This window comes from Budorcas taxicolor, chromosome 19 (genome assembly GCF_023091745.1).
Source record: "Budorcas taxicolor isolate Tak-1 chromosome 19, Takin1.1, whole genome shotgun sequence".
Taxonomy (NCBI): domain Eukaryota; kingdom Metazoa; phylum Chordata; class Mammalia; order Artiodactyla; family Bovidae; genus Budorcas; species Budorcas taxicolor.
In genome coordinates, this window is record NC_068928.1 from 37143493 (window position 1) to 37158937 (window position 15445).

Below are 15445 nucleotides of genomic sequence, written 5' to 3' on the forward strand. Positions count from 1 at the left end.
TCAAGGACAACATCAGAACAAAATTATAAAGATAATGAAGATACTACATACAAAACTATGGGAAACACTAAAATTATACTGAGTGGAAATTTACAAATTTCAGATCACAAGACATAAAATTAATAGATTAAACAATCAAATAAGTTTGAAAATGGATAGCAAAATGAATCTAAGAAAAGTAGAAACAAGAACCTAATAACAATGCAAATGGAAAGTGGCAAATTAGAAAACATCTAAAATGGAATAATTATTAAACCCAAGCATGGAGGAGACAACTTTTGAGATATCTGCCTACTTAATAACCTTCCTGCTCTAAGACTCTTCTCCTCCCTGACCCAGAGGTCACACCTATGAGCTGGTTGTATCACATGATTCTCCCCTGATCATTGGCTGATTGGACCAAAGGCGAACACCTCTGAGGTGGGCCAATCAGCCAGAATTTCTTTCCCTGGAATTGGTAAGCAGAGATCAGCTAAATCTGGCCCCTTGAACTGAGAATAGAGGAAAGGAGAGAAGGAAGAGAAGATAGAATAATGTAAGAGACACAAGGAGAAGCCTAGATCTTAAATACCTAGATGAAAGAGATGATATACACAGGTCCACTTGAGTGGAAAAAAAACAAGGAAGTTGTCAAAGGCCTCACAAAATCCGAAATCCCTATTTCATAAGTAAACAATTCCACGCCAATTTACAAAAACCAGTTTTACAGTGATGCCAAGTACTGAAGAATAATGCTGTAAGTATGCTGAACAAATATTAGCAAATAGAGTATAATGGTATGCTAAGTGAAAGATTCATCACTAACAAATGAAGTTCTTCTAGGAGAGCAAGGATGACTCAGTCCTATGGTGTGGCTGAACCACTCTGACTTTATCCTAGGCCCACAATCCACCTCTTTTCTTTTTTTTTTTTAAGAATAACAATGTCATCAAGTTCATTACACAATTTTCAACCTAACAGAAACAAATCAGGAACAACAGAGGGATGTGGTCTTGGTCTTTTTGAGGGTTTGGTTCTTTTCCTTCTGCTAGCTGGAGAAGGCAATGGCAACCCACTGCCTGGAAAATCCCATGGACGGAGGAGCCTGGTAGGCTGCAGTCCGTGGGGTGGCTAGGAGTCGGACACGACTGAGCGACTTCACTTTCACTTTTCACTTGCATGCACTGGAGAAGGAAATGGCAACACACTCCAGTGTTCTTGCGTGGAGAATCCCAGGGACAGGGGAACCTGGTGGGCTGCCATCTATGGGGTCGCACAGAGTGGGACACGACTGAAGCGACTTAGCAGCAGCAGCAGGAAATGAAACTGTGTGTCATTGAATGAAAACAAAATAAAATCAGGAGAAAAAAATTCTCTGGGTAAATGACTTTCCTTGTATTCCATATAATTTTTTCTCCTTAAACTGTTACCTGCTCCCCTTTCTGCAAGACGGAGCTTTAGCCTACTCACAAGAAATGTGCCTAAGCCAGGGGAGTTTCCTATTAAGTTTTCCCCTGGCCTTCATCTGACATGAAAACTGGAAGAATGCCTTTTGCTGATGTGAATGGTTAATGGTCATGAGAACCTCCCCCTAACATACACAAAGGGAGTGAAAAACACCCATTTCCCATTGATATGGACGTGATTCTCCCTAGTAGTCAGATTTTATTTCCAGCTTTGGTCCTTTAAATCTTCTGTACCCTTTTCTGCAGCTTTGAATGCCTCTGGATCATCTCCCAGCTCCTGCCCATGTGCAAGTCACCCACAATAAACTTCAGAATTGTTCTTCATGCAGTTGCCTGTTTTGTTTTTGGGTCTCAAAGTTCCTTCTCAGTTAGGAGGATATTATTCCATATCTCTGCCTTCCGATAATTATACAATTTATTAATAAATTTCACCACGTGGAAATTCAGGTCAGGAGAACACCCAATATGATTATATTGACAGATGATTTTTAAATCATTTAATAAAATTATCCATTCTTTTTTAAAATTTTATTTACTTTTTAATTGAAGGATAATTGATAAGTGATCAGAATTTTGTTGGTTTCTGCCAAACATCAACATGAATCAGCCAGTGCAGGAGACTCAGTTTGATCCCTGGTCGGGGAATTAAGATCACACATAGTGCTGGGCAACTAAGCCCATGCACCACAACTACTGAGCCTGCAAGACACAACTAGAGAAAGCCCACACGCTGCAACAAAGGCCCAGCACAGTCAAAAGAAAAAAAAGAAAAAGAAACTAGAAATATAGCTACCATACGATCCAGCAGTCCCACTCCTGGGCATTTATCCACACAAAACTATAATTCAAAAATATATATGCACCATGTTCACAGTAGCATTGTTTACAATACCCAAGACATGGAAGCAACCTAACTGTCCATGAATGGAAAAAGGTCTGGTACACCTTTATACAGTGGAATATTACTCAGCCATGAAAAGAAAATAATGCCTTTTGCAGCAAATTGGATGGACCTAGAAATTATCATTGGATAAGGCAATGGCAACCCACTCCAGTACTCTTGCCTGGAAAATCCCATGGACGGAGGAGCCTGGTGGGCTACAGTCCATGGGGTTGCTAAGAGTCAGATAAGACTGAGCGACTTCACTTTCACTTTTCACTTTCATGCATTGGAGAAGGAAATGGCAACCCATTCCAGTGTTCCTGCCTGGAGAATCCCAGGGACAGGGGAGCCTGGTGGGCTGCTGTCTATGGGGTCGCACAGAGTCGGACACGACTGAAGCGACTTAGCAGCAGCAGCAGCAGCAGCAGCAGCAGCAGAAATGATTATACTAAGCAAAGTCAAAAAGAGAAAGACAAATACTGTATTATATCACTTATATGTATAATCTAAAATACAACAAATGAACATATCTACAAAACAGAAAAAGGCACAGAGAATAAACATGGTTGCCAAGGGAGGGAGGGTGAGAGAGGGAAGAACTGGGAGTTTGGGATTAGCAGACATACACCATTAGAATGGATAAACAACAAGGTCCTACCCTATAGCACTGGGAACTATATTCCATATCTTGTGACAAACCATAATGGAAAAAATAGGGAAAAGTATATATATATAAATATGTATAACTGAATCACGTTGCTGCACAGCAGAAACTGACACACAGTAAATCAACCATGCTCCAACAAATTTTTTTTAAAAGGGAAGAACCTGGAAGAAATGATATCACACTAATAATTATGAGCCACATCTAACATCTGGTTCTTGGTTTACATACAGCATTCCCCTCTAAAGAAAATCAGAGCCCCTTGCTGAAATGACTGATTCTGGCTTTGGGTAAGGAAAATTCAAAGCAAGTCTAGAATATCCTGTGATGCCAGAAGGGAAGGGGGCTATCTAAGAAGACCACAGTTATATCCATGAAAGAGGAGCCAGTTTAAAGGGTCTTCTACCAGTCATATTTGAGATAGTTGATACATCAACAAGAACAATGACTATAATTATAACATATTAAATAAAATAAAACCCATAAAGTTAATGATACTCCAAGGGAAAAATGCAAGGGGTGATCAGGGTACTTAAAAAAAACTTTTTAATTATAGAGAAAAATCCAAAGTACATACAAAAAATAAAAAGAACAATAAAATGAATTTTATTATACCCATTACCTATCTTCTACTCCTGGACAAAATGGATTTATCTGTTTCTTCACCTATTCCCTCACTTCTCACATCATTTTGAAGAAAATCTTGACATCTTATCATTTCATCAGTAAATATTCTATCTTTGAAGGGTAATGTGGCAGTTTTGTACTCAGAGGAACCAAGCTGATTCCCTTCCCTGTGTAATGCCAGGTTAGGGATGGCCACAGAGAAATTTGCATGAGATTCAGAGGCAGTGCAGACGCTGGCAAGTTCTAGCCACCTGGTCCTCTTTCCCTAAATCCTGTGTCCAGCCCTCCTTCCCAACAACTGGCCCTGCTGACCAACTACCTCAGGTTCACTATAAGAACTTTCTCTGAGAACTCACAGTCGTGGTAACCATGAGGAACAAACAACCTTTCATAGACTTCCCCAGCAACTCTCTTTGTGGCTGTACTCCAGAAAACAGATGTTTCTGAATTCTTCCCAGTTCCAGCTCATTCACCTATGATGAGTCACCTGACTGGTGACTTTTCTCTAATTTTTTTTTTTTTTGGAATTCATCCCCAGACTGTGTTAATTCCTATAATAAATTTCTTATTGTGCAATCCTCATTGAAGTTCTGCTTCTTTGCTTAAAGCTTGGGGGATTCAGATAAAGGTTCTTACACACACAGAGAGACCCAATACCATTATTAGCTAAAAATTTAACAATCAGTCTTTATTACCATCAAATGTGCACAGAGTTCCCTTCTGTCTTTTTTTATTTTTTATTTTTGTACAGACTGAAATAAGTCGGAAGGAGAAAAACAAATACCGTATATTAAGGCATATATATGGAACCTAGAAAAATGATACTGATGAACTTATTTGCAGGAGAGGAAGAGACTCAGACATAGAAAACAGACTTGCGGACACAGAGTGGAAGAAGAGGATGGGACAAACTGAGAGAGTAGCATTTGGCATATATAGAGAACCATGCATAAAATAAATAGCTAGTGGGAAGCTGCTGTATAGCACAGAGAGTTCAGCCTGGTGCTCTGTGACAACCTAGAGGGGTGGAGTGGGTGTGGTGGGGTGGGAGGCAGGCTGAAGAAGGAGGGGATATATATATATACATAGAGCTGATTCACGTGGCTGTACACAGAAACTGACAAAACATTGTAAATCAATTATACTCCACTTAAAAATAGAATCAAAGCAGAATCTAAATAAGAGCCACACAATGGTTGATATGTTTCATCAGTACCTTTTAATACATACATTCCTCTGTATCTCTTCCTAGCAACATACTTGTTTAAGAAACCACGTTGTTTATCCTACATAATTTGGATTTTCCACATCTGGACTGGGCTGATTTCAGCCCCCGCCACACCCCACCCCCCACCCCCCACCCCCCCACCCCCCCACCCCCCGAGCCATGTTCCTTTGTTCCCTGAAATATCGATAAATCTGTAGTTAGATCAAGAGGCTTGATCAGATCCAGGTTTGATTTCTGAGAAAATCCCTTCATAGGTGATGGTGTGCGCCCCTCCATCAGAGAGGCTAGGCACAGCATTTCTTTTGCGGAATATTAGTAGGCATTTGATGACTGCCCAGATCACTGGTTCTGAGTATTCTGGGGCTCAGGATCTGTATTCTTTAAAAAAAATTGTTTTTGATGTAGACCATTTTTAAAGTTTTTATTTAATTTGTTACAATATTTCTTCTGCTTTATGTTTTGGGTTTTTAAAGCCATGAAGCATGTGGGATCTTAAAGCCTCCACCAGGGATCACACGCCCTGCACAGAAAGGCGAAATCTTAACCACTGGACCATCAGGGAAGTCCCTGGACCTCTTCATAATCTTAAAAATTACTGAGGACTCCCAAAGAGCTTTTGTTTTTGTGGGTTATATCTGTCAATGTTTACCATTTTGGAAATTGAATTTGAGAAGTTTTTAAAAGTATGTATTAATTTAGAAATAACATAATAAGCCCATTAAAAGCTAACACAAATAACATATTTTTATGAAAAATAATTACATTTTTCCAAACAAAAAGTAGTGAGGAAAATGGCTTCATTTTACATTTTTGCCTATCTCTGTAATATTTAGCTTAATAGATAAAATGAATTCTTATATCGTTTCTGTGTTCAATCTGTTACGCTGTTTGGTTGAAACATATGAGGAAAATACAGCCCCACACAGATATACAAGTGGAACAAAGATAATTGTGTATATTCATCTTTGATACCATGCAAAAAACCAAATAGTAGCAGTTTAAAGGTTATCAGCAACGTGGAATCTGAAACCATATCAATGAACTTTTTTCATTGGTATGATTTGGACTTTGAATGGGTCTTTTACCTACACTTGATTTTATAACACCATGCATCATTCATATGGAAAATATTGGTTCATTGAGCTATGCTGAGCCCCCAAATGCATTTTTAATGCAATACAGAGAATTCATTCATTAATATCGACACCAGTCTCATCAGAAAGGTCTCTAAATAATACGACTTTCAAACTCATTGCAGTAGAAATAAGTTTTACAAAGTTCTAATTTTTTGGAAAGCTTGAATTTTATGATTGGTAACAAATACTACCAGTTGTTTTCTTCAAATGGACAAGATCACTTGGTTCATTTTTTTAAAAGATACCTACCAAAAACAGAAGTCTGAATAACCAGCTTATTCTTCATTTTCATTCATTCTTTAAACAAAAAATATTTCAATTAAAAAGCAGCTAGTTCAACTTGATGGCATAAATCAAAGCAAGATCCTCTATGATCCACCTCCTAGAGTAATGGAAGTAAATACAAAAATAAACAAGTGGGACCTAATTAAACTTAAAAGCTTTTGAACAGCAAAGGAAACTATAAACAAGGTGAAGACAACTCTCAGAATAGGAGAAAATAACAGCAAATGAAACAACTGACAAAGGATTAATTTCCAAAATATACAAGCAGCCCATGTAAGTCAATACCAGAAAAACAAACAACCCAATCAAAAAGTGGGAAAAAGATCAAACAGACATTTCTCCAAAGACATACAGATGGCTCACAAACACATGCAAAGATGTTCAAACGCTGCTCATTATTAGAGAAATGCAAATCAAAACTACAATGAGATAGCACCTCACACCAGTCAGAACTGTTATAATCAAAAAGTCTACAAACAATAAATGAGGGAGAGGGTGTGGAGAAAAGGGAATTCTCTTGCACTGTTGGTGGGAATATAAACTGATACAGCCACTATGGAAGACGGTATGGAGATTACTTTAAAAATCTAGGACTAAAACCACCATTTGACCCAGCAATCCCACCACTAGACATATACCCTGAGGACACCAAAACTGAAAAAGACAATGTACCCCAGTGTTCATTGCAACGTTATTTACAATAGCTAGAACATGGAAACAACCTAGATGTCCATCAACAAATGAATAGATAAAGAAGCTGTGGTACATATATGCAATGGAATATTCCTCAGCCATAAAAAGGAATGCATTAGTCAGTTCTAATGAGGTGGATGAACCTACAGCCTATTTATACAAAGTGAAGTACATCAGAAAGAAAGATAAATATTGTATACTAACACATATATGTGGAATCTAGAAAAATAGTACTGATGAATTTATTAGAAGGGCAGCAATCGAGGAACAGGACAGAGAGAACAGACTTATGGACATGGCGGGGATGGGGAGGAGGGAGTGGGTGAGATATATAGAGAGGGTAACATGGAAACTTACATTACCATATGCAAAATGGATAAGCAATGGGAATTTGCTATATGACTCAGAACTCAAACAGGGGCTCTGTAACAACTTAGAGGGCGGGGTGGGGAGGGAGGCTCAACAGAGAGGGGACATACGTATACCTGTGGCTGATTCATATTGATATGTGGCAGAAAACAACAAAATTCTGTAAAGAAATTATCCTTCAGTTAAAAAATAAAATTTTAAAAAACGGTTATAAAAAAAAAGGCAGTTAGTTCAGCTCCCTGCTCAAATTGCACAAGCACTTTTTCTTGAGGCAACAACTGCACTTCAGTCTGTAGTAGGAATGTTTTACTGTTCATCAAAAAATATATCTTAAATTGTTTGTTTTTTCTTCATGCCGCATGCAGGATCTTCATTCCCCCACCAGGGATTGAACCCTCACCCCCTGCAATGGAACTACAAAGCCTTAACCACTGGACTGCCAGGTAAGTCCAAATTGGTATTTTTAAAAAAAATCAATTGATTTAACCATTTCATCAAGGATATTCTGAAGTTTCCCCTGGGTGTGGTGGGAAGAATGCAACTCCCAACAGTTCAAGCGAAGGTACCAGCAGCAGTTTTCCATCATTGCCCCTGCATCATCAGTGTCCAAGTCAGCATAGTGAAAAAGGCAACTAGCATCTTAATACTATCATGAAACAGTCCTGACCTTACAGACTCCCTGAGGAGGTCATTGGGGCCCTCAAGAGTCTCTGGCCCCACAACTGAAGAAGCCCTGCTCTAGCCTTTTCTTCTACAGGGATGTCAGGGTTCTCTCCCTGATTTTAGAAGCTCTTGATGGTTCCTGTAACAGAGCAGGAAGAGCACAGCCCTTAGCAGGTAGCCATTGCTGTGCCTTATTACTCTGCCCCCCCCCCCCCCCCCCCCCCCCCCCCCCCCCCCCCCCCCCCCCCCCCCGTTACTAGGCATCAGGTCTTGCTCAGCCATTGCTCTGTGCCTCGGGGGGCCCTGCCCACAGCAACCAACCATCAGTGAGTGACCATTAGTTATCTTGCTCAGCTATTGGTCAGGGCTGCAGTGTGCCCCGCCCACTGGTACCTGTCAATCACTGTGGAGGTGACTGGGTCAACAGCGATGGTGTGGTGGTCGTCTGGTGGAGAGTGACATAAGAGGCAGATTCAGGCCTTCTCCTGGAGGCCCTCCAGCTTACCCAGACTTGGGCCAGAAGGTGAGTTGGACAGTCCAGGGAACAGACTGGGGACTATGTCCTATAGGGCTCCAGAGCTCTCACTAAGGCCCCTTCCACTAGCCTTGGCTCAGCCCTTGAGGCAGCAGTGAACCTCTCCCCCATCTCTGTCTCTGCAACCTAATAGCAGTGGCCATCTGTGTGAGTTGCAGTCTGAGAGACCTGGTCTCCCCATTTGGGTGGCCTGAGCAAACTGAGGGCCAGTTGGGTTGGATGCCTGGCTCCCTCAGGGGTGACAGCTGGGCAGGATGTGGGAACCTGGCCCTGAAAGAGCTGCCAACTGAGATCTGCCCTCCTCTTAGCAGGGACTGGGGCTTTGGGGTGAAAGTTGTGCCTTGGGACTTTGTCCTTTCTTGTCAGGACAGACAATAACATTTATCTGGTAGAGATTTACAGGAACATAGTTATCTGACCATGACCGGACCTCAAGAACAAAGGATCTGACAAGGAGAAGTCTGCAACAACTAACCACGCCCATCCCTCACCTTTTGCTTTTAAAGGGACTTGCTGAAAGCTTTCAGTAACTTTGAGGATCTTAGGGCATGAGCCACTCATCTCCTACGAATCTGTAATAAACCTTTCTCTATTCCAAACTCTAATGTTGGATATTGATGGGCCTCACTGCGCATCGGGCATATGGACTTGCAATTTCAGTAACAATAGCTTTGACTATATGGACCTTGGTCGGTAAAGTGATGTCTCTTTTTAAAACGCTATCTAGGTTGGAAACAGCTTTTCTTCCAATGAGTAAGTGTCTTTTAGATTCATGACTGCAGTCACAGTCCGAAGTGATTCTGGAGCCCAAGAAAATAAAATCTGTCACTGCTTCCACTTTTCCCCCTCATCTATTTGCATGAAGTGATGGGACCAGATGCCATATTAGTTTTCTGAATGTTGAATTTTAAGCCAACTTTTTCACTTTTCTCTTTCACCCTCATAAGGGGCTCTTTAGTTCCTCTTCACTTTCTGCCGTTAGAGTGGTATCATCTGCATAGCTGACATTTTGATATTTCCCCCAGGAATCTTGATTCCAGCTTGTGCTTCACCCAGCCCAGCATTTTGCATGATGTACTTCTACATATAAGTTAAATAAGCAGAGTGACAATATACAGTCTTGAGGCCCATCAACATCCAACATTAGAGTTTGGAATAGAGAAAGGTTTATTACAGATTCGTAGAAGGAGATGAGTGGCTCATGCCCTAAGATCCCCAAAGTTACTGAGAGCTTTCCTAATTTTGAACCAGTCTGCTGTTCCATGGACGGTTCTAACTGTTACTTCCTTGACCAGCATACAGGTTTCTCAGGAGGCAGGTAATGTGGCCTGGTATTCCCATCTCTTTAAGAACTTTTCACAGTTTGTTGTGATTCACACAGTCAAAGGGATTTAGGGTAGTCAATAAAGCGGAAGTATTTTTTTTTGGAATTCCTTTTTTTTCTATGATCCAACAGATGTTCTCAATTTGGTCTCTGGTTCCTTTGCCTTTTCTTTTTTTTCAATATTTATTTATTTTATTTATTTGGCTGTTCCAGCCTTAGCTGCAGCATGTGGGATCAAGTTCCCTGACATGGGATTGAACCCTGACCTCCTGCATTGGGAGCACAGAGTCTTAGCCACTGGACCACCAGGGAAGTCCCTCCTTTGCCTTTTCTAACCCCAGCTTGTACATCTGGAAGTTCTCAGTTCACGTACTGCTAAAGCCTAGCTTGAAGGATTTTGAGCATTACCTTGCTAGCATGTAAAATGAGTGCAACTGTGTGGTAGTCTGAACATTCTTTGGTATTGCCTTTCTTTGAGATTGGAATTAAAACTGACCTTTTCCAGTCCTGTGGCCATTGCTGAGTTTTCCAAATTTTCTGACATATTGAGTACAGCACTTTCACAGCATCATCTTTTAGGATTTGAAAGAGCTCAGCTGGAATTCCATCACCTCCACTAGCTTTGTTTATAGTAATGCTCTCTAAGGCCCACTTGACTTCACACTCCAGGATGTCTGGCTCTAGGGAGTGACCAGACCATCATGATTATCCAGGTCATTAAGACCTTTTTGTATAGTTCTTCTGTGTATCCTTACCTCCTCCTCTTAATCGCTTCTGCTTCTGTTAGGTCCTTGTTGTTTCTGTCCTTTATTGTGCCCATCTTTGCATGAAATATTCCCTTGTTATCTCCCAGTTTTCTCAAAGAGATCTCCAGTCTTTTCCATTCTATTGTTTTCCTCTATTTCTTTGCACTGTTCACTTAAGAAGGTTTTCTTATCTCTTTGCTATTCTCTGGAACTCTGCATTCACTTGGGTATATCCTTCCCTTTCTCCTTTGCCTTTTGCTTCCCAAACAAAAAATTGGAGAATATAAAAAGAGACAGAAAGTTTAGAAATAAAAAAATAACAGTACTGAAAACTTAAGTAGATGAATTTAACAGAGAATTTGACAAGACTGGAAGATAGGTCAGACTATAACTACCAAGGAAGGGGACAGATAAATTAGGAACTGGGATTAATAGATAAACACTGTTATATATAAAATAGGTAAACAGCAAGGATTTACTGTATAGCACAAGGAACTATATTCAGTATCTTGTAATAGCCTATAGTGGAAAAGAATCTGCAAAAGAATAGATACATATGCATGCTAGTGCTAGTACTAAGCTGCTTCAGTCCTGTCTGACTCTTTGCAGCCCCATGGACTATAGCCCGCCAGGCTCCTCTGTCCATGGGATTCTCCAGGCAAGAATACTGGAGTGATTGTCATTTCTTACTCCAGGGGATCTTCCCAACCCAGGGATTGAACTGCATCTCCTGTGTCTTCTGCATTAGCAGCTGGGTTCTTTACCACTAGGGTCAACTGGGAGGCCCATTACAGGCCCTTCATAACCTAATATCCAAGCTACCATTTTCTAAGCTAATCTGCATCTACTACCTCCAAACATTCTCACAGAGCTTGCTATGACATTCTTAGGATACCAGTTTATCTACCTTGGGATTTCTCTGATAGCTCAGTTGGTAAAGAATCTGCCTGCAGTGCAGGAGATCCCAGTTTGATTTCTGGGTCAGGAAGATCTGCTGGAAAAGGGATAGGCTGCCCACTCCAATATTCTTGGGCTTCCCTTGTGGCTCAGCCTGTAAAGAATCTGCCTGTAAAACAGGAGACCTGGGTTCAATCTCTGGGTTGGAAAGATCCCCTGGAGAAAGGAAAGGCTACCCAACTCCAGTATTCTGACCTGGAGAATTCCATGAACTGTATAGTCCATGGGGTTGCAAAGAGTCGGTCATGACTGAGTGACTTTCACTTCACTCCACTTATCTACCTTATTGGTTTTCCAGCTCTACTTTTTTATGTATGTATATGTATTCAGTTCAGTTCAGTCGCACAGTCGTGTCCGACTCTTTGCGACCCCATGAATTGCAGCACGCCAGGCCTCCCTGTCCATCACCAACTCCCAGAGTTGACTCAGACTCACGTCCATCGAGTCCGTGGTGCCATCCAGCCATCTCATCCTCCGTCGTCCCCTTCTCCTCCTGCCCCCAATCCCTCCCAGCATCAGAGTCTTTTCCCATGAGTCAACTCTTTGCATGAGGTGGCCAAAGTAATGGAGTTTCAGCTTTAGCATCATTTCTTCCAAAGAAATCCCAGGGCTGATCTCCTTCAGAATGGACTGGTTGGATCTCCTTGCAGTCCAAGGGACTCTCAAGAGTCTTCTCCAACACCACAGTTCAAAAGCATCAATTCTTCAGTGCTCAGCCTTCTTCACGGTCCAACTCTCACATCCATACATGACCACAGGAAAAACCATAGCCTTGACTAGATGGACCTTAGTCAGCAAAGTAATGTCCATTTTGCTGTATACCTGAAACATTGTAAATCAACTATACTTCAATAAAAAAATAAAATAAAATAACTGCCAAAATGGATAATATAGGAACAAAAGATCTCAAATTACTAAAAGAATCAAAGACACAGAGGAAACAGTAAGTATTCGAGTACTGGAGAAGAGAGACCGGGACAGAGGAATACTTGAAGAAAGATGACTGAAAATTTTCAGAATTAATGAAGGAGCTTTTGTGAAGTTCTATTTAAGCCACAAGGAAGAAAATTAAACATAAATACACATCAAAAAGCATTATAGTAAAAATTAAAACACAAGGAGAATCAGGGCTAGAGTCACGCTTGGGTGTCAGTTACTGCCTGAGTGCAGTGGAGTCCTCCAAAAGTAACTGCTGACCTTAGTCACTGGCTGTGGCCCTCATGACACAGTCACCAGGTTAGTGACGTGCATCAGACTGACCTACACAACTATTAGATCCATGCATGTCTGCAAACTGGGGGGAGGTTTAGGAGACCTCTGTTACAGAGTAACAGCTGTAGAAGCTATCAAGGGACCTGATTTCTAGTCTTGGCACTGCCTCTGACCTTCTCAGTGACTTACTCTGGTTCCATGAAAAAACTAGTCTTTTCCACTCGATAGCTTCGGTGGCTTTTTAGAGATTTGTTTTATTTGAAAAGTGGAGTAATTGCTATGTCACTCTTTTGCATGAGTGAGCAACTTGCACTGTAATGGGGGAGATGGGCTGTGAAGATGATTAACATAGCTTTTTAATCGTAGTGAAGTAATGACAATGGTTGCCTTCTCTCCCCAGTCACGCAAAATTGGTGAGGCATTATTACTTAAAGAGGAACCAGAGCTTCTGCCCAACTGTCAACCTTGATAAAACGTGGATCTCAGTCAGTGAGCAGACACAGGTAAATGCTGCCAAGAACAAGACTGGGGTGAGTCCTAGCATGGATGCGGTGCAACTGGGCTACTTCCCCCTTCTGGGGAAGGGGAAGTTCCCAAAGCAGCTTGTCATGACGGCCAAATTCTTTAGCAGGAGAGCCGAGGAGATTTAAGATGTGGGTGGGGCTTTTGTCCTGGTAGCTTGAAGCCATATGGTGGGAGAGGCATAAAGTTAAACAAGTGCTTTTCAAAAAACAAATAAAATACAAGAAGATAATCTTAAAAGCAGCCATAAAAGATTACCTATAAAAGAAGTTGCTAGTTAATTTTCCAACAGAATATATGGGAAGCCAGAGATATGAAATATCTTTGATATCACCAGGACTATTCAAAAATGAAGGTGCCCATAAAGGTGTTTCTAGACAAGCAACATTTGAGGGAACTGATCACCAGCATACTTGTACTAAAATAACTACTAAAGGTAGATTTCTCCAGAAGGAAGATCATAAAGACATAAGGAAGAGAAATAAAACTGAAAAGTGGGTAAGTCTAGATGCTACTGACTATATAAAATAATACTGTTTTGTTTAGTACAAAACAATAAGAAAATAATAAAACACAACAGAACCAAAAAAGGGTAAAGTAATGACACGTAAGTCAGGAAAGGAGTAAGCAGACTAAAAGTGTTCCAAGGTCTTTACATTTCCCTGGGAAGAAGATTAAAAAAACCAAGTGAGGACTTCCCTGGTGGTCCAGCGGTTAAGACTCTGCTCTTAAAATGTAGGCAGCATAAGTTTGATCACTGGTTGGGGAACTAATATCCCACATGCCAGACACCACAGCCGAAAAATGAAAATAAATAAAATAAGAATTAAATAATTTTTAAAAACAACATTTTAGACTTTGATAGGTCAAGAATCTTATAATCTATAGTGTAACTATTGCAGAAATAAAATACAAATTATAAAGCTAATAGACAGGAAAATGGGATAATAAAAAAAAAATTCCAGAAGTGCAAGAAGAGAGGAAAGAATATAGACCAGGCAGAACAAACAGAAAGCACTCACCGAGATGTTAGATTTAAACCAACTATATCAATAATTGTTGCTATTCAGTCACTAAGTCGTGTCCAACTCTTTGTGACCCCCATGGACTGCAGCACGCCAGGTTTCTCTGTCCTCCACTACTCCCCAAGTTTGCTCAAATTCATGTTCATTGAGTCAGTGATGCTATCCAGCCATCTCATCCAATAATTACATAAATTGATTAAATGCTCCAATTAAAACCTAAGGTAATCAAACTAGATGGAAAAAAGAAATCCAAATATATGTGATTTGCAAGAGATACATCGAAACAATATAGAAATGTTGAGAGTAAAAAGGAAGATAAATACACTAAGTGTAACCAAGATAAAGTTGCTCTCTATATTAATAATATTAAAGGAAGTTGACTTATTAATATCAAGTGAAGCCTACTTCATGTGACATTAATATAGAGATATAAAGCAAAACCACAGATAGAGGAATACCTCAAGTTATAAAATACTCAGCTCACAGAAAGAGATAACAATTCTTTATTCTAATAACATACCCTTAAAATATTTAAGGCAAAATACTAAAAGAATTACAAGGAGAAACAGACATATTCACAATCATGGTGAGAGAGATTTTAACCTGATCAACAAAGCAATCAAAAAATTAATAAGCATTTAGATGATTTGAAGCAGACAATCAGCAAACTTGATATAAATGGACTATATAAAACCCTACATATAATGACTGCAGAATATGAATTTCTTCCAAACATACACAGAACATTTACAAAAACTGAACATATGCTGGGTCATAAAACAAGTGTCCAAAATTTCAAAGAATTTCAGTAATGTAGAGTATATTTTCTAACCCTGGTGCAATTAAGTTGGCAGTGAACAATAAAAAGATAACTAGAAAATCCTTGCTTTTAAAAATTCAGAAATGCCCTTCTAAATAACCATGGATCAAAGAAAACATCACGATGGAAATTAACTTTCATTTGAATTACATGACAGTGAAAATACCACAAATCAACACCACTGGAAAGCAGCTAAAAAGCAATACTCACAAAGAAATTTATGCCTTTGAATATCTCTATTAGAAAAGAAGAAAATCTGAGAGTCAGGAAGTCAAGCATCTACCTCAGAAATTAGAAAAAAATCAGTTAAA

At 40.0% G+C, this 15445-nt stretch overlaps 1 protein-coding gene and 1 non-coding gene across 2 annotated transcripts in view; one reads left to right on the forward strand and one right to left on the reverse strand.

Annotated features, from left to right (window-relative positions):
• B4GALNT2 (beta-1,4-N-acetyl-galactosaminyltransferase 2) overlaps positions 1-9163 on the reverse strand; it is a 49286-nt gene extending 40123 nt beyond the window's left edge. Inside the window, exons 1-2 of the mRNA XM_052658618.1 lie at positions 9157-9163; positions 8387-8438 (exon numbers count right to left, since the gene is read on the reverse strand). Of these exons, the coding sequence (XP_052514578.1) occupies positions 8387-8438; positions 9157-9163 (59 nt within the window). The remainder of the gene's footprint in view (positions 1-8386; positions 8439-9156) is intronic.
• Positions 9164-12678: 3515 nt separating this feature from the next.
• LOC128065734 (small nucleolar RNA SNORA3/SNORA45 family) lies at positions 12679-12804 on the forward strand. Its single transcript, XR_008201111.1, has one exon. It is a non-coding gene; the product is annotated as a small nucleolar RNA SNORA3/SNORA45 family (small nucleolar RNA).
• The last annotated feature ends 2641 nt before the right edge of the window (positions 12805-15445 follow it).